We start from the raw sequence: 23973 nt of genomic DNA, 5'->3' as shown, positions 1-23973 counted from the left end.
AAGCAAAAACATCCATTACCTATAAAAAATCCAACCAACCAAACCAAACCAAAACCAAAACAGTCCTGCTAAACCAGAAATGTTGAAACTGCAGTTAATGGAGACTACCTTTGTTCAGAGGGCAAAATCTGTCAGGCCCTGAATGCCAGCTGAGTAGTAGTAGTTACAGTCCTTTTCAATCATTACAGTGTCAACAACTACCTTCATTCCTGAGGTCAGTTACAGGGTTTGGGAGAGTTTGGGGTTTTCTTCCGTTGTATATCAAATCATAAATCAGAACTTCAGTCATTCTTTGCCATGAGAGCCTTGCAATTTTGTGAAACTGGATGGGGAAGATCCTACTCTATGTAACAGTCTGGAAGAAGGCTTACTGATCACTTAGTTGAAAATGGATGAAATTCCATTGCAGGCTTCTTTTGATCATTTGCATTACATAGCTCAATAAGCCCACCAGCTTGGTACAAATATCAGTGCAATTGCAGAAATGTTTATAAGTAGGAGAGAAAAAATTGCATTCTTTTGTCATAGCACAGATGACATGAACTGCTCACAAAATCTTTACCAGCAGAGTTCTCCAAGGCTGACTGTGTGTGTGGCATGATGGGGAGTATATGAGCAGCTGGAGAAGACAACTGTCGTGGCAAAAGGGCCGCTTCACATCTTGTGGAGTGAAAAATAGAGGCTTCTTAGACATCATAGACCTCCTCATCCACAGCAGGACCGACCTCTTCACAGAGCTGGCGGAAGGTGTTGCGCCTCAGGATCTCCCAGCCACGGTGAGAACTAGTTCTGGATGTGCTCCGTGACAGGGACAGTGACAGAGCAGACAGTTCCTTCTTGCACAAGGTATCCCCATTGGTTTCCAGCTTTTCTGAACCTTTGTCATAGTTTTCCCTATCCTGAGCCTTAAATGCTTCAGTGTACCGCATCATCTTGTGTTTGTTGGGATCAACCCTGTCTTCAATTCTGGAAGAGGATTAGAAAATATAAACTGAACGAAGCAGAAAAGTGACAGCTTATCAAAAAAAAACCCTCCAAAAAACTGGCCTACTGACAGAGATATTCCAGAAAAATCTGCACAGGAAACTGATTATAGGCAGCATGCTAGGAGCTGCTAGCACAGGTCCCAGACCTTCATCCCCATCACTGACTTCAGTACCTTTGTCTGCCCGTAGTTTCTTGTCCTTTAACTCATTTCCCAGTCAGGATTTGCCCTTTCCATTTTGCCAGCTGTAAGCAATTGGCAGACCTTGTATATATGCATATATACATTTGTTTTCTGTTCTTGACTTTCCTCCTCTGATACTCTATGGCTGCTAGCTTCAGAATGTCTCCTCTTGCTGAACCTTTTTTAACTTCTCCACTTCCACCAATTACATTACTTATAGATGTCTTCTGAATTACTATCCCACACATATATAATGAACACTCATGTGATTTGACAGAACTAAATCACAGCAATACTCTTTTCTCACAGCATCCAATGAATACTGGCATTCCCAATTATTCCCAGTGAATTTCTAGACATTGCTTTTGCAATATATTGTTATATTCCATGCCTTGAACTGAAAGTGTTGCATATTGGCACCACTTTAGGTCTGTTTGTTCTACCCAGTAAATCTGAAAATCTACAAGGCTCAGTTTGTCTGCAAAACCTGTAGAAAGTCCTGTGCAGGGCCAGGAGTTGGACTTTGATGATCCTTGTGGGTCCCTTCCAACTCAGATTCATACAGTCACCACTCCCCCTTCTGGATTTATCAGCAAAAGATGGCACAGTTAGAAAAGGCAAATGCCCAAAAGTTAATTATTTTCTCACCTGACATAAATATTGATTAAAATCAGATATCATGAGGAATTTAGCGTTATCTAGACTACAGGCAGTTTTTTAGTTCAGCACCTAAAATGAAATCCTGGACCTGTGCCTTTGCCACCTGATGCAGTCAAGTATAGCATATTTACTAGGTATAACATATTTACTAGGTTCACACGAGAAAGAAATTTTGGCTTTAATTATTCCTCTTCTGATTTTGAATCATTCATGGGCAGCTCCTTGCTGCTGAATGCCTGACAGATTGATTCTGCCTCTGGCATATCATGTATCTAAGGGACAGGGACAGCCAATCAAGCACAGAAGTGAAGTTCATTGATACTCATTATAAGAAGTCTGAAAGAAAAATTCAGGTCTTATAACCCATGCAGTTTCTGGAGTCCAATGTGGCTACTGGATGAGAAGGCATCAGCTGGTTTCACAAGAAAAGGCACAGCAGACATTTCTGAGGGTGACAATACTTGTCTATCTATCAGCCACAGACAGAAAACAGATTGGGATGTATTCTGTAAGGACAGCACTTCAAACACTCCCTAGACCACTGGAAAGGCTCTTTATTAACAGCCATAGAGTTCTTCTTGTTGGATCTGTACATGCGCACACTCCCAGAGAACTCACCTGAGATACCATCGGTCCCCCAGCCCAAACTCCCGCCCACAGATTCCCGAGCGAGGCCAGAGGCACCGGGGCAGTTTCCGCTCCAGCATGACAGTAGTAGCAACAACCTTTGGAATGACAAAAAAAAAAAAACTCAGATGAATTATAAAAAAAATCTGACTCTCTTTCAAAAATATTAGTCTCATGAGCATCAACACATACTGTACTTCCATTAGAGCTCCTTAAGGAAAAAAATAATTACAGAGTGAATATGCCATTTCAAATAAGGCAATCACTAATTTACGTCTAACTGTGACATGTTTTGAAGAAGTAATGGAGGTCTTAAAACACTGTTCCATTTCTTTCCTTTTATATCTCATGGAAATGATTAATTGCAAGATAGAGAACAGGACAGTATCTATACCCATTTTAATTGTCATCAGAACTTGTGGCCACATGACTACATTTAACCATTTGTCTGACTGCTTTTTCACAGAAAAGCATAGGAAATGGATTTCCTGTTGATTAGCTATAGAACTGGTTGAATTTCTTTGCTTTTTGACCAAGACAGTCAGGCCAACTTCTTTAATAGATCAAAAGATATTTCTGGTCTTGCTGTAATCATCATCTAGTGTTCTATTCCCCCTCATTCAATCCCTATAATTATAATTTAACTCTCAGTTACACAGCAGTGTGATTTTCCAACTTCAAATTCAATTTAATTCAATGCAGCTTCAATTCTCTTTAACAAGAGATTCCATGCATAGGGAACAAAGATCTAGGAAGACAGGATGGACAAGAAAGGCTGATAGGCTTCTAGCTGCTATTTGAAATAGGGTAGGAATGCCCACCTTAACTAGATTACCTGGGCTCTCCAGAGCTCATCCTGCTCGTGGGCTACTCTCCAGTGGGTGTCACCCATCATGGCAATCAACAAGTTGAGCATAAGAAGGGTGGCAATGATGGCAAAAGCAAAGTACACCACACTGTACATGAAGGGCAGATCCACATCGTAGTTTGCAGGGCCATCAATGATAGTGAGGAACAGCTCAAAAGTGGTGAACAAGGACATGGGATAGTTGTAGAACTGCCCAAGGTTTTCAGGGTTTTCTGTCTGGAAGATGATGTAAAAAGCTGGAAGAGAGAAATCAGGAGAGAAAAAAAGAGAGTTTAGCAAGAGGAATCACAATCCAGGAGGAATAACAGAATCCTATAGGAGATTCTGATAAAAAAAATTGGTCTGGGCAGGATGTGCCTATGTTTCTATGCAAGGACAAATCCCTGATTAGAATCACTGGTCTCCATGATAAAATGATCCAAAATTACCTTGATCATTTATTTATTTATTTTGCAAAGTAGTGATCTTTTCATCCTCAAGGATATAATAAAGCTATGTGTGTTAATCTAATTTTCCACAGAAAAATATCATAAATGCAGTATGCTATTAAACCTTGACTTATAAATATATGGAATTATCTGAATTATCCTGTTTTCTATTACCCTGGAAAGAGCAAGAAGTGAAAACCAAACCCATGGTTTGAGAACAGAAGTCAGTACTAGGAAAGTGACCATGCTCAGAGAAATAGAAGCTAAACATCATTACCAGTTTTTCCAGTTATTCAAAAGTCAATCAGAGATTAAATCAAAACCCACACTCTTAATTCATACCAAAGCAGGTGGCAGAGATAACATATGATTACAGTAATTTCACAACTGTAAGGCGCACTCTTTTGACTAAAATTTTGGTCCGAACCCAGACGTGCGCCTCATAGTCCAGTGCGCCTTTTATATTGTACAAAGTGGTGAAATTTGCCAACCCGGAAGTGCGAGCCGTGAACCAAGCCATGAGGCGGGGTGGGACCAGGCAGCCCCCAGCAGAAGCCGCGCAGGGAGAAGGGGAGCGGGTGGCCCTGTGCCACTCTGAGTCGAGGGCGGCCCCACCTCGCTCTGCCCCTGAGCCGAGGGCGGCCCCGCCCTGCATCGCCCCTGAGCCGCAGGCGGCCCGAGCCGTGCCCCGAGCCGAGGGCGGCCCAAGCCGAGGGCAGCCCTGAGCCAAGGGCAGCCCGAGCCAAGGGTGACCCCACCCTGTGCCACTCCCGAGCCGAAGGCGGCCCCGCCCCGCGCTGCCCCCAGGCCCTGCGGGGCTGCGGTGCCGGGGCCAGTGGGGCCATAGCTGATAGGGGCAGGAAGGGCCGCAGTGCTGGGAGCAGTGGGGCCACAGCCAATAGGGGCAGGTGGGGCCGGCTGGCCGCGGCTGATAGGGGCAGGCAGAGCAAGCGGCATGGGCAGGCGAGGCCAGCAGGGCTGCGGCCATCACGGGCAGGCAGGGCCGCGGTGCCACAGCTGGCAGGTGCAGGCGGGGCCATGGTGCGGGGCCGGTGGGGCCGCAGCCAATAGGGGCAGGCCGGGCCATGGCTGGCAGGGGCAGGTGGGGCCACGGCCATCAGCCGTGTGGGGGGAGCCGGCGGTGGATCCTTGCTGCAAAAAAAGAGTGCGTCTTATAGTCCGGTGCACCTTATGGTCATGAAATTACTGTATTTTCTCTTTGTAGACTCACCTGATGCAAAGCCCAATATCACCACAGCCATGAGCCAGCAAAAGCGCATGAGATCTCCAAATATCATCTGTAGAACAAAGACAGAGCCACCATGAGCCCCAATTGTTTCACCAAGTCACAGTGCCACCCTGTGTAAACCTTTCTTCAGATTCTAAGACCGTAAGTGGACTAAAGGAAACATTTGCACCAAAGAGAGAATGTGAAAGTTCTAAAACACTCTGTGCAGACAAGAACTTGTCAATTTGACATTAATGCAAAATTAAGCAAATAGTCTTGAGGGGTGAAAAAGAGTTCTTAGAGTTCTCCCTATCTGCAAAGAGGTGCCAGGACAGCCCATACTTGTTTGTGTCTCACACCTTCTGGATCATGATGGTGAAAGGTCCGAGCATCTGGAAGCCCCTTGCAAAGTACATGACGTTGCACCATCCCAGCACCAGGGCGAAGGACATGGGCACCACCTCCCCAGTTGTGCTAGTGAGACGCATCACCATGGTCACCAGGATCATGCAGGCATATGTGATGCTGCAAGGAAGAAGAGACAGAAAAAAAAAAAGGTTTAGTAAAGGAAATATTAGTCGAGCCATTAAGAGAAATAAATCCAGAGAAAGAATACTCTAAAAAAATGGAGAAAGTGACTCATCTGGCAAAAGAGAGCAGTAGGGAAAATGATAGACAATTTATTTATTAGAATTAATAGGTTCTATACTTACACAATTATGTGGAATGGCCCTCCTAGGATTGTTTGCCCAAAGTATTTCGCTGCTCCAACTCTAAGGATATCTGGAATCTGAGAGAGACATCCTGTTAACTTTAGCATTCAGACAGTTTCCATAATACTACTAAATGTCATGGCAACCACCAATATTTACAGGTGTTCTTAGGGGTAGCCTTAGGGTCCTTCTTTGGTGGATCAATTTCTGTGCTACTTTAAAATCAGAATGGTTGAGCCAGGTAGGCCCTTCTTGGGATGAGACAGAGATTGTTAAAAAATCTAAGAATGCTTGGGCAGATTGAGAGATGTGTCACAGAGAGGTGCCTCAGTAACAAAGACTTTCTTGGGGAATCAATGGAGTTTGTTATTATTCACACTGTGTTAGTTGTAAGCTTAGCCCCAGAGTGAATTCCTGACTAAACACAGGAAGAAGGAACATAACCATAGAACAGAAACTGCACACCACACTCAAGCTGAAGTCACACCAGTGCAAAGCGGAGAAGGGACAACGACTTCCTTTGACCAGCTGGTTACACTATTCCTGATGAACCCCATATAGGCAGAAAGCTATTTACAAGATCTGTTTTATTTTCAGTTCTTCCTGTCATCATCTTCAGAGTTTTCTCACAAAAGTTTAAATCTTCTATTTCCTATTATAATAAAATCAAGTGGGGGGTGGTTGAGAAAGGCTCCTGTTACAAGTCCATAGAGTAACTGATCTCCACTTAAATATAAACTTTTCTGTTTATGCACAGAAATCTCTTTACCCAGCACCCCTAAATCCAGGAATATTTATGGGTACTGGGTGTAGCAACATTTGGGAATCAGTTGGACCATGGATGGTGCTAACATGAACCATGGATTACCCTGCAGACAGTATTTGAGAGGGCAACCAATCCTCCTAATTGCTTCTTCTGCATCTAGAGTCTTACTTAGGACACTGTCACAGCCTCTGTCTCATCTAATAGATACTGTTGGCAATGTCTATTGCCACAGATCTATGTTGAAGCACTCAGACTAAGCAAATAAGCCCAACCAAGTAATGAGCACAAATCTATGTTTGTCTAGTAAGTAAAATCTTCCTTGATGAAACTTGAAACTGTATAGCTGTTTCACTTACCTCAAGGACCAAAATTACTACAGCTCCAATGACTGTGATCAGCTCCCCCACCAGCCTCAGCTCATCCTCATATGCCACATATGATTCCTGGAAAAAAAAGTGAATGAAAATTAAAATTAAATTTTAAAGAAAAGTGATAGCAAATTTTAAAAGAGGATGGGGGAGAAGAAGGTCTATTGTCACTTATAATAAACATGAGTAGACCTGGAAATGCCAGAGGAACCAGCCCAGCCCCAGCAATGGAGAACAGGGCACACCTCCTATTGCTCCCTGACAAAGGTCAGCCGGCCAAAAGAGGGGAGGAGGAGAGCTGCAATGGCTGAGGACTGGGGAAGGCTTGGACTTTCCAGTTAAGTAGGTTAGATGGGAATTGCCCAATGGGGGCTCTGACTCCTCCAGGCACAGTACCTGAAGCATTTTCTGGACATAGACTGTGTTGTCTCTGCTGCTGGTTCTGTTGCCTGTTCGGGGTTTCAGAGGCCGGTAAACGCAGCACATGGTGAAGCAGACCATGTAAAGGATGTAGAATAAGGCTAGGAAACAGAAATAGGGACGACCATACATGTTCCACTTCAGGCTCACCAGCTCCTTCACAGGTGTTAGGTCCAAGATCTGGCGTGCCTGAGAAAGAGAGAAAGAAGGAATTAATTACCAAAAGCACATTGTTTCATAAACAGCATTCACAAATTTTCCTGAGAGAGTTTTAACAAACTATTCTCATCTGCCCTATTCAGCATTACAAAACTGAATTTACTTTGCAAAAGTGGAATGCTCTAGTGGGCATTGGATTTGCTCAGTTTGACAGTAAAGAGCTTTGGAAAAAGGAAATACATCCTACAAAGAACAGCTGCTAAGTACCAGTGGGAAGTATAAGAAAAGCATGTTAGATATCGGAATAAATTTGTCCTTTGTGTAGGAACATAAAACTGAGGATGACAGAATATTCCTGTTAGTACAACACCACAGGTTTCCGTATCAGGTGTTTCAAAACAAGAAAACTGAAACATTTTTCTAAAAGATATTTGTACTTGTCTGATGCTCTAAGGCTTATGTAAAAATGCTGCCTTTTAAGTTCCTGCCTTATTATCTGGGTGATAATAAATTGACTCACCTATATCAAGCCTCCAGCTTATACTATAAGACTGACAGACCATAAGTAGGAGAGACTTTGCAACTTAGGAATTTGAGCCACACACACCTTATTAAATATTTCTAGACTTACTTTCTATTGTTTAGGGGACCACTGCAGTAAATGAGAAGAAAACTGAGTCAAATTTTTGTGAGTGGGTTGCTTTAAAGAAAAACTTCTTAATGCACTCTGGATGTTTTTCTTCTCTTGCTACAATGCCCTGCTTCCTCTAAGTCAGCCAAAAATTGCTGAGTGCACAAAGCATAGAAAATACCTACATAAATGGACGTGACTAACAAAACTCTTGAATGACCTATGAAATATCATAAAAGATCAAAACTGCATGAAAGAGAGCCCACCTGTGGGTGTTCCAGTTTCTGCAGAAGTCAGTATTCCAGAATTCTTTGCAAAGGAAAGTGAATTTCATTTTCAAAGGGATAATACAAGTTTGAAGATTACTGTAGTCTTCCTGTAGCTTAGTTCCCTTCTATTTTTTTACTTTTCAACCACTTCAGGTTCAGAAAATATATCTTAGTACCTATGTATATATGCATTCCCCTGAACACAAGAGGAACCTGCTTCTGATTGGGAGATAAAGGTGCTTCTCTAGTCCAACATTGAACTGGGAGGGGATGATGGGATTGGGTCACATATGGCATTCTTCTAGAGACAGCAATTATTTTGGGCCAGATATACCAAGTACAAAAAAGAATTACTGGCTGTGCATCAAAAAAATTGCGACTAATATATGTAATAGCATTCTGGAAAATAAATCATTATATCTCTTGATATTTGGGGACATCTTCTGAAATTAGGATTCTTGGATCTGCATGTACTACATGAATGTTTTGGGATAAGAGAGAAGCCCAATATTCTGCTTTCTTTTTAGGATTATGGTCTAGTCTTCTAAAGTGGAAAACTTCTAAGCCTGTTATATTTTTTTTAACACAGGCTACTTTTCCCTGGATTTCCATATGTATCCCCACTGACATTTAGAGGATTTCACATAAGAGCAAATGAGAGCTCCATAGACATAGCAACTCCATAGCAAAGCTCTCAAGAAGCTCAAACTTTTGTTGGAAAAGTTTGACTAAAATTTTGATAGGTGGAAATAACACAGGATGGGCAGAACTGTGCTAATTGAAGTGTCTTCTGATTCATTTCCTGTCCTGTTAGGATTATTTAAGGTCATTACAACAGATAGGGTTGTGTACCTTGAAAGTCCTAGGGAGAGCTCTCAAAGCTTGCCACTACAGTCTGCTGCTTTTGTCTTACTAATCCCTTTACAAGCTTTTGAGCCTATAGCAGAGATAATTTGCCCACTTTGTTTTGAGTCATAATCTGCCATTACATGAAGGAAATAATAACAGTGAGTGGTTTTTAAATGCACTCCATTTTGGGACTTTTGAGTGTACTCCTGTCTCACAGGGATATTGTGGGAGCTAATGAGCATCACAGTTACAGGAAGTGTATCTTTGAGCCTGGTGAGAGAAAACCCTTTTCTGTAGTTTGTTCATACCTAGTTCTTTCAATGCTTTTCAATTTCCACACCTCAGAAGAAATGGTATATAAAGCATCAGATGTAGCCAGAGCATTAATAAACCCCTATAATTCACGTATCCTCTGCAGCTAATGGTACAAAGTCCTTGCTCTACACATTGTATCAGTGAGCTTGAACCTTCAAACTCATCATTCCTCTCCTTCTACAATCACCATGGTCTGCACACAGAATGCATGCGGTGCCTACAGTACCTCTCTCTTCTTGGTGGATACAATGAGCTCAAGGAAGGATTGATCTTCAGCCCAGGAGTCAATCTCTGTGATATCATACAGCACAGTGCTCAAGGGGCCAAAGGACCAGAGATTCTGCTTCCGCTTCTGCATAAGGTATTGAAACATCTGAGGAGAAAAGAAGGGGAGAGAAGATATCAGAAGCTTTCCAGGGTTTCATGTATTTGCAATGAGAATGAATCAAGTTGTTCAAAACCCTTAACTATGACATATTTTTCTTGACCTTGGTTGTGGTTTTGTTGTGGCTCTCGTATCTCTTGGGAACAACTACCAGAAGATGAGAAGTGGAAGAAAATTTTCTGATTCCTATTTGATTATTAGTTCATGCTTGATGTAAAAGATGAATTATTTTTACTGTAAATTCTAATCAAACTACTAAAGTTACTTGACACAGTTATAGTTCCTGACAATAGACTTCAGATGGAATTACATGTTGATTAGAGTAAATGTTTGAATATTCTTTCACAAGACGTCAGAAAAGAGGTGTGACAAGGGAAATGATCCTGTCCCTTTTGAATCTACAGAAGAAACACTAACCACCTTTGTCTTATCAGTGAGTGGAAAGATAAGGGTTTACATTAAATGCTAAGATTTTGTCTATGAATAAATGCCTGTGGGTAGCTGAAGAGGTTTCCCATGCGGCACATTTAGAGTAATGAAATCAAGGCAACCAAGACAATCATTTCTGTGAGCATTTCAAAACATTACTTGGGGTAAATGTGTCTGTTAATACCCATTTAACTCAAATGTTTCAAAAATGGGGGAAAATATCTATTCTTTAAGCACTCATTTCTTTCATTAGGATAAAGAAATTTCTTTTAAAGGATTATTGGGACCTACATAAGACTTGTGAGAAAAAAAAATCTTGTGACATATCTTCTACCCACTAAGAACACACACAAACTCCCTTGCTCTGAATGATGTTATTTCAAGGTCTCCATTTCTCTTTTGTACAGAGGTACCAGTGTCACACAAACTCACCACAGTGTTGCCCTCAACTCCAGCCAGTTTGAATGGACTAAGCCCTTCATTGTTAGGAATCAGTTCAAGTGACCCTGGTCCCTCTTTGCTCCTGTCATAGGAAAGTATCAGGCTGTACATGTGGCAGGCAAACGTCTTATTAGGTTGGAGAACCAGGATGTGAAGAACAGTGTTACCTATGAAGGAAGCAGACTGGATGAAGTATCTGGAATAGCCCAGCCCTGTTCCAAGATTGAGAATGGGCTGATGGCTTTTATTTTCCTCATATCACTCATCCCACAGCTGTTTCTAATGAGAGAAGAATATTTGCATGCAGAGATGACAGTCTGAATTAAAATATTCAGATCCATTCTGTGTAATTCACTGAGCCCCACAGCACATACCCAGAGAATCTTGAGCTCTGATGTCAGCTCCATTTTCAATGAGCAGCTGCACAATTTCTTCATTTCCCACACAGGCAGCAAATGATAAAACATGCTCTCCTGAAATGAAAGGAATGGGGAGAAACAACATTAAGGATCTAGGAGGCAGGAGAGGTTGAAGCATGCTGAAGGAAAGCTATCTATGTCTTGAAGCCACAGGGTATGAAAGGAGGAGTTACTTTAGGTACAGTAATTTCACGAATACAAGCCGCACCATTTTGACTAAGATTTGGCTTCCAAACCGGAAATGCAGCTAATACTCAGGAGTGGCTAATATGTGAATAATTTTCTGACATTTACAACCTCAGAAGTGCCAGCCAGAGTGCCGAGCCGAGCAGCGGAAAAGCCGGCATTTTGTGATTGTTACAAATTGTTACTCTGTTGCGCCACGGGTGGAGCCTGGCTCCCTGCAGGCAGTACAGGGGGCGGGGAGAGAGGAGGGAGAGCTCTCTCCTTCCGTCCTCTGCCGCAGCCTGGGGGAGAGATGGGGGGGCCCCGCACCGCCATTGCCGCGGCTCGGGGAGGAGGCCAGGTGCTCCATGCCTGCCCACCGCCGTGGGAGCGAGGGGGGCTCCGTCCCTGCCTGCCACCACGGGGCAGCACCGGGCTGTGGTGACCGAGCCCAGTGGCAGCTGCGGCTGGCCCCGAGTGGCCCCGCCAAGCGGCAGCGCCGGGCTGGGCTACCCGGCCCCGTCGGCAGCCCCGAGCGGGCCGAGCCTGCACAGCCCGAGCAGAGTCAGTAAACCCCGCCATACCGCGGTTCTGTTACTAATTGGCAACTTTGTTGCACGCGGGTCCTCGCTGTGAACGACAGAGCGGCTTATACTCAGGTGCATCTTATTTATGGACAAAAAACGAAATATTTGCCAACACCCAGAGATGCGGCTTATACTCAGTGCGGCTTGTATTCGTGAAATTACTGTAACCTGTAAATTTCCTGCCCCACTGCTTATCCTAATAAAAGAGGTTAAAAAACCTGTCCCACACAACACTAAAAGGAAGAAATGCTCTTTTCAGTGGTTCACCTCCATAAGAAAGTTGACAAGTAATTTGCTGCTAGGAAGACACTAAATTATTGATATGCATACAGGCAAATGTATAAATGTATTGTTTATATTCCCATAACATTCACATACTCAGAGGAACTCTTACTGTCTGCTAAAAGGTGTATGTGTAAAGTAAGGCTCCCCCATATCCCCTCACCACTCTGCTGGTCCCCTCCTATAGCAGCAAGGGGAGAGTCAAGGCTGTACCAAAATAGAAAAGGTTCTGGGAGCTGCGTCTGAAGAAGTGCCCAGTGGCCCTCGCTGTGCTGGCATTGGCTCCTCTCTTAAGCAAAGCCTTCACCAAAATGGTGTTCTGGTTGGCTGCTGCAATGTGGAGAGCTGTCTGCCCTGCAAGACAGAGAAACAAACCTTGCCTTTCAAGAAAGCAACTTCAGGCTGATCAGCAGCCTGCGGTTCACATGTCAGTCGTGGTAAATGGACAGCAGCTGAAGGAATTAGCTTTGAAGTTACCCCTCTTGTGTGCAAAAGGTTGTGCTAGAGATTTTCCAGAGGTTCCATTCTACTTCAATTTTTTCATTAATTTATTAAAATTGACTTTACAAATTGCCAAAAAAACTCCAACAGGGTGCACTTTCTAGTTTTTTTTCCTATGGAAAATCAAGACATGCCACATTCTTCCGGGAAGCAAACAGAAGCTTGTGAGATTGACTATGCTTTTCTTCATAAGAAATGAAGACAAAACTCCCAAACACCTCCTCTAATCCTTCAAACTAGGCCTTAGAATTTTTAAAACTCCATTATTATTATTTTAGTGGTTTTGAAACTCAGACTGGAATTTCTGTGTACTCAACCAGAAGCATTCTTTAAAAATCTGGATAAGAGTCTAGTCTCAAAAGCAGTGGACACATTTCTCATTTTCTCAACCAAATAACTACTTTTTCTCTTTTCAGGGGAGGTGAAGCAGATATCCCTTTTTTTACAAACAAGTATGTCAGAAAGCAAACTGTATATATCCTTGCAATCCCTTTCCAATCCACTGCAATTCCCTGGTCAAGGCCTTTGCATGTTTACACATGTGTGGATTCATGTTTAATATAATTCTACCTTCCAAGAAAGGTCAGAAGCCATTTGCATGTTGTTTTTGCTCTGTAACAGCTTCACAACATATTGAACCAGAAACAGTGTAAGCCAATTTCCCCAATGTACAAGTAGTGCTTCCTCTCCCCTCCTGCAGGGAATCCTGCCCATCCTTATTCCCAGTGATTCTACCTTCATAAAGTTCTGATGTCATCCTCTCATTGATAAGCTCGGGAGCTGCTTCCATCAGAGCCACTGCTGCCTCCAAGTTATCGTACATGGCAGCTACATGAAGGGCAGTCTCTCCCACTGCTCCTAGAAACAGTAGGACAAGCATGAGGACTGTTGAGACATTCAACTGTATGAGACAAAAGCAGAAATAGATTCATTGAGGTGGGGAATTACAGGAGGCCTGTGTCCTCCCTTAAGTAGTGCCTGGTACAGCCACATAACTGCACAGTCTCCGTCCTTCACTTCTTCAAAATCCGAAACCCGAGCAGAAGCTTCAGGTGTCTGTAAGTGATGGCTGACCTCAGGCACGAATGAGTACAACCAAGTCAGAAAACTCACTTTATTGCGAAGCTGCTGACATAGAGTTAAGCCATCTGAGTCTGCTGATGCAAATGTTTTAGCAAACTAACAAGCTAGTCATTGTAGGAAGCACTTGCCTTCCACAGAAAACCATTTTTCTCAAGTAATCCCAGTTACCTCTCTGATAAATATCACATGTTCCGTCAGTGAGAAGTTTCCTAATGGCAGCAAGGTTGTTCTCTTTGGCAGCCTGGAGGAGCGGGGATTCCCAGATCCTGTAGTCACGAAAAAGTGGCTGATAAGAAACAAAATCAAACACATGGTGCCTCTCTCCAGAGCTAGTGTGGCCTTTGCTCAAGACAGTTTGTATCTTGAACATTTTCACTGAAAAATCAGCAATGCAGCTCTACCATCTGAGGTATTCTTGGATGCACAATGAAAAAAAAAATTTAAAATAACAGGAAAAAGCAGAGCAGTGAATTCATAAAACACTGAAATCCATCATCTCTTGACTTATTGATGCTGAACCATATGGTGGCAGCAGAGGGAAAGACAGCAGAGGGAAACAACCAAAATATTTCTTGTTTTTATATCCCACTTTTTGAGGCACAGAAATAGTGAATGATGGGTCATTGAAGCCCTCCTGCAAGTAGACAGTTATCTCAGGAGCCAGAAAAAGCCAGTTGTTTCTTCACACAGCATGATAAAATAAGAAAAGGTCATTGTCTGAATTGCTCCCATAGTTGATAGAAAAGGGCAAACAAGAATTCCATCTGTGTTCTAGAAACACTTCTTATAATTAAGAGACTGAGCTCTGAAATGTAGTTCTTTCATATACAAAGTTATAAAGAAAAATTTGACAGCTTGGCTCTATTACGTTTTTCTCTAGTGCTGAGAGAATTGAGGAAATTGTTGAGAACTGAAATATGTTCATGTCCTGGGAAAGAGCATGCACTCAAGTTCCAGACAGAGTGGTTCACTTATAGCTGAGGCATGTCCTTGAGTCTTCCATGAGGATCTGGGTTATTTGAGTATATCTTTCAGGCTTCATGAAGAATTTATAAGTACAGTCACCAAACTTCACTACAGCAAGGTCTTTGGAAGCAAACAGCAGGTCAAGAGAGGTGATCCTCCCCCTCTACTCAGCTCTGGTGGGGCCATACCTACAGCCCTGTATCCAGGTCTTAGGATCTTCAGTACAAAGCACATATGAGCTACTGGAGAGAGTTCAGCAAAAGGCTGATCATGAGAATAGAACATCTCTCAGATGAGGAAATGCTGAGAGAACTGTGACTGTTGAGCCTGGAAAAGAGAAGGCTCAGGTGGTGTTTCTATCAATTTTTAAAAGTACCTGAAAAGGGTTACCTGCAGTGTTTGTTCAGCATCCAAACAAGGTTTGCCAATGTTCAAAATCAGCACAAAAGTTTAAAAAAAAGAAAAAAATCTACAAAACTGAGGTGACTATTTTCGTTATCCTTGAATATTTTCAGGTTTGGCTTTTAATTCATAAATTAAAAAGTGGATTTGGGTGGGCTTTTTGATTTTTTGATTTTATACAAATAATGAATTATAAGCATCCCATATTTAGGAGATAAAGATTAAAGGGGAGGAAAGCCTCTCAAACCAAAAGAAAAAAATTATGTCTCATGAGTTTTCAGTATGAAATAGAAAGAGATTCCTCTCTTCCAACAACACAAGTTTAGTTTTAGATTTTTGTCCAAATTAAAATTTTGTGCTGTTTTCTAGTACAGACGTTTAATTTCATCTTAATTATCTACCATGGCCCAGGTCAGGTTGCAATGTGTGATGTAAAATAAGTCTCAGTATTACAGTAGAAAATGACAAATTCAAGGATATGAACAAGTATAACACCAGCCCTTGTTTTTCCACCAGCCTGTATCTGTCCCTTTACTACAATCTAATAACTGGCAATAGTTGTCCTAAGCGCACCAGCCCAAAAGAAGCATGTGGGACATATGGGACAAATACATTTGTCAAACCATATACCTGCAGACACAGTAAATGCTTCCTCCTGGTGATGTTCCATGTATTCTGGCACTATTTAGTTACAAGATTTTGGGGATACAAAAATTCCTACATAAAGGAACAGGTGCTTTTTATTAAGTAGTAACACTGATGTGAGGATACATCACATCATACTCTTTTACAAGCCAAAATAGAGCCCACATCAGAGACAGAGAGAATATAAATGGCCCATTGCAAAAAATGTTTTCTTACAACTCTCCCAGGAGAGTTTAACAATTAGACAATACAAAAGCAGGCAACAGGAATTCTGTGGCTCACAGGAGTGTGTATTTCTTGCTTTAAATTATTATTTTATGAACAAGATCTCGAGTCAAAAAGAAGTTTATATGCCATTACCTCTGGATTTAATCCACTTGAGATGTGATAATTTTGCTCTCCTTTATAGTGGAAAAACACTGGAAACACTTGAGAAAACTTGGGGGATAAAGCAAAACAAAAAATATCTGAATGATACAGATAAATGGAAATCATTTGAGTAAGTATAAATTGATGGACATGGGCTAGAAGTAATAGAAGCATAACAGAACATCATGTTTGTCATTCCACAAAATAAGCACTTCCTGTCACCAAAAAAACCCCATTATCTAAGTCACTAGAAACGAAACTAGAAAACCCCTGAAAAGCAGAAGAGAAATAAAAACATTCAGGATAACAAGAACCAACCTCAACAAATCAAGAGCCAATTCTGAGATATTTTTATATGTCCTTCACACTCCTAGTTAGGGAAGTATTCCTTCTATAGCTTACTCATGCGTCAGTTTCATTAGTAACTAATGGCAAGATGATTTCATGAGGAGATTGCATCTAGGATCAAACAAACAGGAACTAAATAAAGAAGAGGCACTCTAAGCAAAAGTCCTAAGAGATTCTGTGTTAGTGAAGTCAGCTTGCCACCTCTGCCACTGTTTTGGCTAAGAAAGACTGTGTTTCTGGAAAATACAAGTTTCAGAGGCAGGAAGTGGGAAAGAGGTGGAGTTTCAATAGTATAAACAATGCTACAATTAATATGTTGATGCTTTACTGGGTAGGCCTTTATCCCTCAAATGACCTCAGAGAGGAGGAAGGATTGGGCAAGAGACGACATGGGAGGACACAAACACAATACCTTTCTCTCACAAATTGCCAAAGTTCTCGTAAACAACTAGTTAAATCAAGATACTGCTATGAGGAAGACACCTAAAAAACACCATACTCAGCTTTTCGAAACTGAGGAAAAAATTGTCAAGTATTTCTTCTTATTGTAGCAACCTCCATCTGGTCTTAAAATGCCAGAGATCTCAGGCCAAAGAGCAAACCAGAAGAGGAACTCAGAAATGTTGGCAAATGTCATGGCACACTGCCAGTGATGTCTCAAAGGTTCGTGAGTTACATGCTCCTAGCATATGCTTTTACTCTCATTTAATTTTCTGTCTCATAATTGGGGAAACATTTTAACCTCATTTAAAACATACCATTGTAATTATCAACTAATTTTTAATACATTACAGCAATGTACTGAGCATACAAATGTCAAAAACTAGGGGAAGCAAATTTGCTAATATAAAAAATTAAATGAAGTCACCTGAAACTAGAACCTTCAAAACATTTTCAATTATTTAACTTCTGCATCTTTAACCAACTTTCTTCCTGACAGATCAAATACAGTGTGAGTCTTCCATTTTACTTGGGCCCCTTTGTGTGTCAAAGCAGCAGCTGGCAGAATCTGTAACTTAAGTCTCTTAGCAGAGCTGCCTACAGTACATGCTTAGCTTCCATAAAGTACCATTATGTCACAGAATAGTGAGGCTGGCTTTCAGAAAATGATTCAGCAGACATATCTAGACACCTTGAGACAATAATTCAGCACATCTAAGTTAAGTTCCTCTTCTAATCCTGTTCATCCCCTTCAACAGCTATGGAATCAAGGAATACTAAGCTCCTGATTTACCCAGCTAAGTTAAGTTTTTGACATTAGGCAGACCGGATGTTGCCTTACAGGATCAGTCTAGGAGAAGTACAGTTCCATAGCAAAACAGTAATTCTGAGAGACAATGGGAACCAAGAGCTCCTGCGTTCTTCTTACTGATCTATGGAATGTGTCAGTGTGGAGGCAGCTGGTGAATCTTGATCATGCCAGCTTTCTTCATAGATGATTCAATGTGCAATCTGAGCACATCAGATGATGTGCTCAGGAAAAAGTTTTTCCAGTATAGGTGAGGAAAAAATCAGGAACACCCGAAAAACCATTGTGAAACAAAGAGAAGATAAAATGTAGGTCAGATTCTGACTGAGGGAGTCATGTAAAACAGTTCTAAACAAGGTTAAAGATTTCACAAGCACTTTCTGCTGGTAATATGCACCCTTTTAGGTTTACAGATTCTTAAGCACTTCTTTTGGAGTACAGCCTGCTCATTTCACTTATGGAGAGATAGAGAATGCAAAGACTAGTAAATAAGTTTTAATTTCATTATAAAAGAAGAATTTGGATTGCTATGGTAATTCTTTCAGAACAGGGAAATACATGAAATAGGTGAACTCTGGACAACAACCAATCTGAAAATTCTATTTCAAGACTGAACTCTCCAGAAGAGCAATGAAGCATCTCTTTCTATTCTTCCCTTATCAGATTCTACAACTTCAATCATTCACTATATGGAATTTCCCTATTCTTTGCTGTAATTTAAGTTTGCTTCCAGCTTCAAGATTTATGCCCAAAGAAAGTCAGTCCCTGAGGTTCTAAGGCAGTTATTTTAATTTAAGCTATAAATTCATCATCGGGGTATTATTTAAGCTTTCTCATCTTTCCCTGTTGTTCATTTTCCAGAATGAATCATGAAATGACCAGAGGAGATTCATCTTCTCCTTTCTGCTAGCAGGTGCATGTATGTGTGAAAGTCTTCAGGAGAGCAGAGGGCTACCCAGAGGAAGCCAACCAGATGAAAGAGGATCAAAGCAATCACCTAGCAAGATGCCAAAGAAGGAGGTAGAGAATAATTGCACAAAGTGAAAGGGAGTCAGATAACAGGGGCTTGGACAACCAAAAGGCTCAGCAAATTTCTTCAGCACGAGCAACAAGACTCAGCAAGTTAACTGGGACCTCTTGTTCGAGTATGTAAAAGACCCTTCAGCTGGGAGCAAGCAGAGCTTCTCTGGAAATAAATTAAACAGGTTAATAATTGCCAATGTTACTAGACAATTCTTATCCCTTCAGATATTTAACTATCTGCCACACAAAGCAATAGAAATCTTGTCCAGCCATTTCTAGCAGGGCATTCTGCTTGCATTAACATATTTTTTTTCCTAATTCTGCATCTGAGACCATTGTAAGAATAATCTCAAGCTAGAACTTCTTTAATGGTTCAGAAGTTGTTAGCTGTTATTCATTATCACTGAAGCAGTCATAAAATGAATTTGTTCTCTGATGAACAACCTCATTCTGCATCAAAACTTCCAGACCTCCTCAATAGGGTTTTTCTTGCACTTTTATTCCAGGTTGTTTTCCTTACCCTATGTCAATAATTTTTTTCCAACAGCTTTTTAATTTGAGGTGGGGTTTTTTCCAGACACAAATTTCATGTTTTCTTTTTTATAAGGAAACCTATGGCCAAGTTTTGGATACCAAATAACTTCCTAAATCTAAAAATAACTTCATAAAACTATGAGCCTGAGATGCATCTTAGGCTGAGATCAGGTGTGTGTATGTCTGTGCATTGCTGGGGAAACATGACTTCTGGAGGGCCTTTACACTTGTGCAATTGGAGATACTGTTTTCCAGTATTAGGGTCAAAACATTCATTATGATGAAGGTGTATCAGTAGAAGAAAAGATCAGAAATGCTGTTATTGATGCTTTTGATTTTATTTTATGTGCAGCAGCCAGTTGTTCTTTGCATTGACTACTCAGAAGCGCTGTTGTTGAAACAAGCTATGAATTAAGTGCTGGAGTCAGAAGTTGGCATCTTTATTTCACTGTCACCTTCGGTAGCAAATGAACCAATTAATACTGACAAGCATTGTGGATTTTAAGACAGTATAATCTTATGTTAAATTGTGGGATGAAAACTCAGTAATGTTGCTTAGACAAATGAACAGCCAAACTATAGGGACATCTCATTCATTAACAGCTTGAGAAAGATTTATAGAGAAGTTGAAGGCTCTCTGTGTCCTGTACAATTCCTAAACAATTCAGTTTACCTGTATTAGGCTGAGCTGCTTTTTTATTTGTGCCACATTTGTTTCCAGGGTAAGCAAAGCACCTTTAGTCTGGGAGACTAAAGAGCCAGCAAAGAATTTGGAAACTAAAGCTTTTATTGTGACTTCTTTGGAATGACCATAGCTCTCTGCAAATTATGCATGTTGTTCCAGGCATCTCTAATGCATTGCTTATTATTTATCAACCAGAGTTATGGATACAGGCAATATCAGGAGGAAAAATACTACATAACTTTTATACTTTTACAGGCAGTAGAACCATGTACTCGCTCTACTTTATAGATTGCTTTTTTTTTATGAACAGTGCAATTCTCAAAGGGTGGAATTTCTAAAATCCCATTCTAGGAGGAATTTTTTCACATTTCCTTAGAAACTCTTGCACTGAAAATAATTTCTAGAAGATCTAATACACTGTGAGAGACATGTGATTCTTCTCCACCTCTATCAGGCCCTAATTTTCATAAGTATTCATCTTCCTGTTCTCCATCATTATGAATTATGTTGAGGGTTTGTGTTCATATGCTTCAGGCAGTGTAGATCCCAGAGCTGGCTTCCAAACATGATTCCAGAGAGGACATACGAGATGTGACCACTGTCCCTGGGACTCCACATTCAGCTACAGGCTGTTTAAAAAGGAGAATCTTCAACAAAGAGAAACCAGATTAAGGCCAAATAAAGTCCTCTTCAGTGTTAGGAGATGGTATTGCATTTTCTGAACCTGGATTTCCCCTGGGAAATATTACAGAGTGCCATACAGAGTGCCTTTCTGTGAATAATGCTGAGATCTACTGCTAGTAAGATTCAAAGGACTGTTTCACACAAAAAAGAGAATGAATATCAGTGCCAGGGAAGGTGACAACTACCAAAACATTTAGTTTTCTGGTATTATCACCAGCCAAAAGGCTTGTTCTTCTCTTGCAAACTTTTCTGCGTGTGATCAGAGAATGCCAGTTAAATAGTAACATATTTACCACAGGTTTTCAATAAGACAATAGTAGAATTTAATGACTGCTAATTACTGTATGTATTTCAACACCATTTTCACTAAGAAAGACTCAGGCTGAAGCCACAACACTGCAGTTCTATACCACAGAATGACAGGATGCAGCAAAAGCCCTTTTGGCTTACAGCAGTTTTTCCACAAAAGCAGAGGTTTCCTAAGAGTAGTTCCCACACACCAGTCACCAAAGAAAGTCTTCCTGCTGTGTTTTTCTATCTGTACATAACTAAAAATGTGAAAGCAATGAAACTGATTCCAGTCCTCTGCAAAATGTTCATTTTTTTTCTCCTCAAACTCTGAGCATCCCTGGGGACAAGAAAGGAAAGAGTAGGATAATACAAGGAAGAACTGATCCTGTCCCTCTTTAGGAAAAGAGTTTCCACATATTGACACCATGTAATTTGTGACCAAATAGCAGAAGGCTAATTTGTGTTAGTTGAAAGCAGTGGGAATCACATAGACCTAAAATGGAAGGGAACAATCATGTCCCCATGCAACCCTGATTTCTCAGTGAATATTGTGCACACAGCATCTGTTTTACAGAGAGCTTTTTAAAGAAGCATAGAAAAGTTAACTTTGGGGCCAGTGGTGATCTAAGAGAAGTTTATGCAGAAGGGTTTCTATGACTAACATTTCTGTTTTCCTCCATCACTAGCAACACACAAGATGTTCATGGGCCTGTAGCACATGATTCATGAGGACTAATGTGCAGAGAGAAGTGGGAAGCTAACAGTAGCCTATGTGAAAAGGAGCAACAAAAAGGAAAGGACCAAACCCCTCTTGGCAACAGCAGATGGTAAAAAAGGAATTGGAATATCATCAAAATTTATTGTTTTGGAGGTTCAGATTGAATATTTGTGAAAAAAAAAACCCTCTCACTAAGAGGTTCCTACAGCACTGTGACATGTACCTAAAGATATGGCAGAATCTCTGTCCGTGGAAGCCTTCAAGACTGAGCTAGACAGAGCTTAAGCAATGTGATCTCTTGCTGGCAATAGTTCAGCTTCAAGTGGGAGGTTAGATGGAGATTGGCAGAGCTTCCTTCCATATCTCTTTGACTTAAAAATATGAAGATAATGTAATCATAAAAAATACTGTATTACAATTTATTGCTTATTGGTAGTAATTATTACTATATAAACAATATAATATATTAATATATTTGGAATTCTATTTTGTACTCATTTGGACCTCACAGAATCTGATGAGAACTTATTTTTCAGTTATCTGTGATGTTTTTCATGAACACACCAAAATGTAAACACTTCAGCATTCCACAGAAACACTATTGTTCCCATTGTCCCTCCCATTTTAAGTGTATTTAACTCCCACTGCTCTGAAGTAAACTGGAACGGTAGGTTAGAAGTTAGGTAATGATATAAGGTACACATTTTTCCCTCCTAATCTGTTTCTTTGCATATTTCTATGCATATATGTGTATATATGTGTATATATATATGCATACACATATGTAGAGATAAATTTTGTCCCACACAGCCACCTTTTTGTCCCTGGAGATGTTCAGAGTTATATGTGGTAAGAAAAAACAGATTTTACAAACAACTGGAAGCAATTTGTTATTTGAGTACTGTAGCATTTGTGCATGCAGAAATTACAATGAAAACCAGATCCAGCTGTATTTCCATGAATAGTCCCACATTTCTGTGTGTGGAGGGAGCAACCCTGCACAGCAGTAACAAATAGCCTTCAGTGTTCACATGGGAAGTCAAAGCCAATCTTCTAGATAACCTAAGGTCTAAGAGGAGTCACTGTACATGTTGACACCCAGGTCACAGGCCTGAGAAACCACAGTCTGACCCAGGAGGTGACTGACCCCCAAAACGTTCAACAACATTAAGCCTATTCTATCCCACAGCAATCTTTAGAGAGGCAGAAAGCAAGATGCTGACAAAAAAACACCACTATTTCAGCTGACTGCAGCCTATACATCACACACATGCCTAATAATAATAATAATAATAATAATATAATTATGCCAATAATAATAATAACAATAATAATAATTTAAAACAAACCTTCATGCATTTTCCTATGAGCTTTACCAATGAAGCAGGAAAGACAAGATAATACATTATTAACTTGTGACTGAAGTCCTGCACTCAGGGTAATTCAATTGCAACGTGGTAAATCTACCTGTGAAAGCAGATAAGATTGGAACTCCAGAAGCATTCCAGCTTGAAAGAAGAAATCTGATAGAGAAAAGTGCTCCAGGGTTGTTTAAAGTTTATCTACTGGCAGAAAAGCCTAAGGGGAAAGAGTGAGAATCAGCTACAGGGAGAGCAGCAGAAGAAAGAGAAGACAAGAAGGCTGAAGTGCACTGTACCTTTTCTGCTGGAGTAAGTAGATTTCATCCAGATGTTTATCCCACGATTTTTTGCCTTGCAGTTTCTGACCTAGTCCGTTCCATATGCGGGAATAGAAGGCATTGCTCTCCCCAAATAAAGGTACCCCCATATCACGTCCCTTTTTCGCTCTTGCCTAGCTGCCAGAAAGCCAGCAATCCCCACTTCAGGAAAAAGTCAGGAAAGGCTTACTGCAGGTCAGCACTCCTCTGCCCTCAGTTACTTACAGAGGAGACTGTCAGTCAGCTGCATCAGCTGATCAAAGTAGGTGTAAAAATACACAATAAAATCACTTGTTCCTAGTAGACCATACCTTGAGCCTCATCAATTACTTAAGTTTCCAAAATAGCCCAACCCAAAGGTGTGTCTGATGGAGAAGCAGCTTGCCAGCAGCCTACCCCTCAAAAAGACCCTGTCCAGCACTCAGGAATGCATACAGCATCAAGGTCCTAGGCTTCTACTATTTTGATTTTGAAATCTAGACTTTAGAAGCAATCATCCTCCTTTTGTATCTCTGAATTCCTCTGGAAAGCAACATGAAAGAAATAGACAGCTGAGCAAGTCAGGCAAAACACCTGTAAGGTGAGTGAACATGTGGGAACGTGCCCTAAAAAACACGGAG

At 41.0% G+C, this 23973-nt stretch overlaps 1 protein-coding gene across 1 annotated transcript; it reads right to left on the bottom strand.

Moving 5' to 3' along the window:
* Positions 1-686: 686 nt before the first annotated feature.
* LOC116992675 (transient receptor potential cation channel subfamily V member 5-like) lies at positions 687-23463 on the bottom strand. The gene is made up of 15 exons (XM_033052519.1): positions 23333-23463; positions 13930-14027; positions 13414-13536; positions 12391-12531; positions 11099-11197; positions 10716-10891; positions 9696-9842; positions 7223-7435; positions 6815-6901; positions 5693-5769; positions 5339-5504; positions 4983-5049; positions 3291-3559; positions 2447-2553; positions 687-966 (listed from the first exon to the last, which is right to left on the bottom strand). The coding sequence occupies exons 1-15, from the start codon at positions 23461-23463 to the stop codon at positions 687-689; spliced, it is 2181 nt and encodes a 726-aa protein (XP_032908410.1).
* Between the last annotated feature and the right edge of the window lie 510 nt (positions 23464-23973).

Source organism: Catharus ustulatus, chromosome 2, assembly GCF_009819885.2.
Source record: "Catharus ustulatus isolate bCatUst1 chromosome 2, bCatUst1.pri.v2, whole genome shotgun sequence".
Lineage (NCBI taxonomy): Eukaryota > Metazoa > Chordata > Aves > Passeriformes > Turdidae > Catharus > Catharus ustulatus.
Note: the sequence above shows the minus strand (reverse complement) of the source record. Positions and strands in the feature narration are given on the sequence as shown.

What these genes read in the sequence shown, in the direction of transcription:
- LOC116992675 (XM_033052519.1), bottom strand. Translation starts at nt 23,463, where the DNA reads ATGGGGGTACCTTTATTTGGGGAGAGCAATGCCTTCTATTCCCGCATA. An exon ending in CAGAGCTCAAGATTCTCTGG is followed by an intron (nt 10,892 to 11,098) that starts GTATGTGCTGTG and finishes CTTCCTTCATAG; the next exon opens with GTAACACTGTTCTTCACATC. An exon ending in GATATTGGGCTTTGCATCAG is followed by an intron (nt 3,560 to 4,982) that starts GTGAGTCTACAA and finishes TCTCTCTTCCAG; the next exon opens with CTTTTTACATCATCTTCCAG.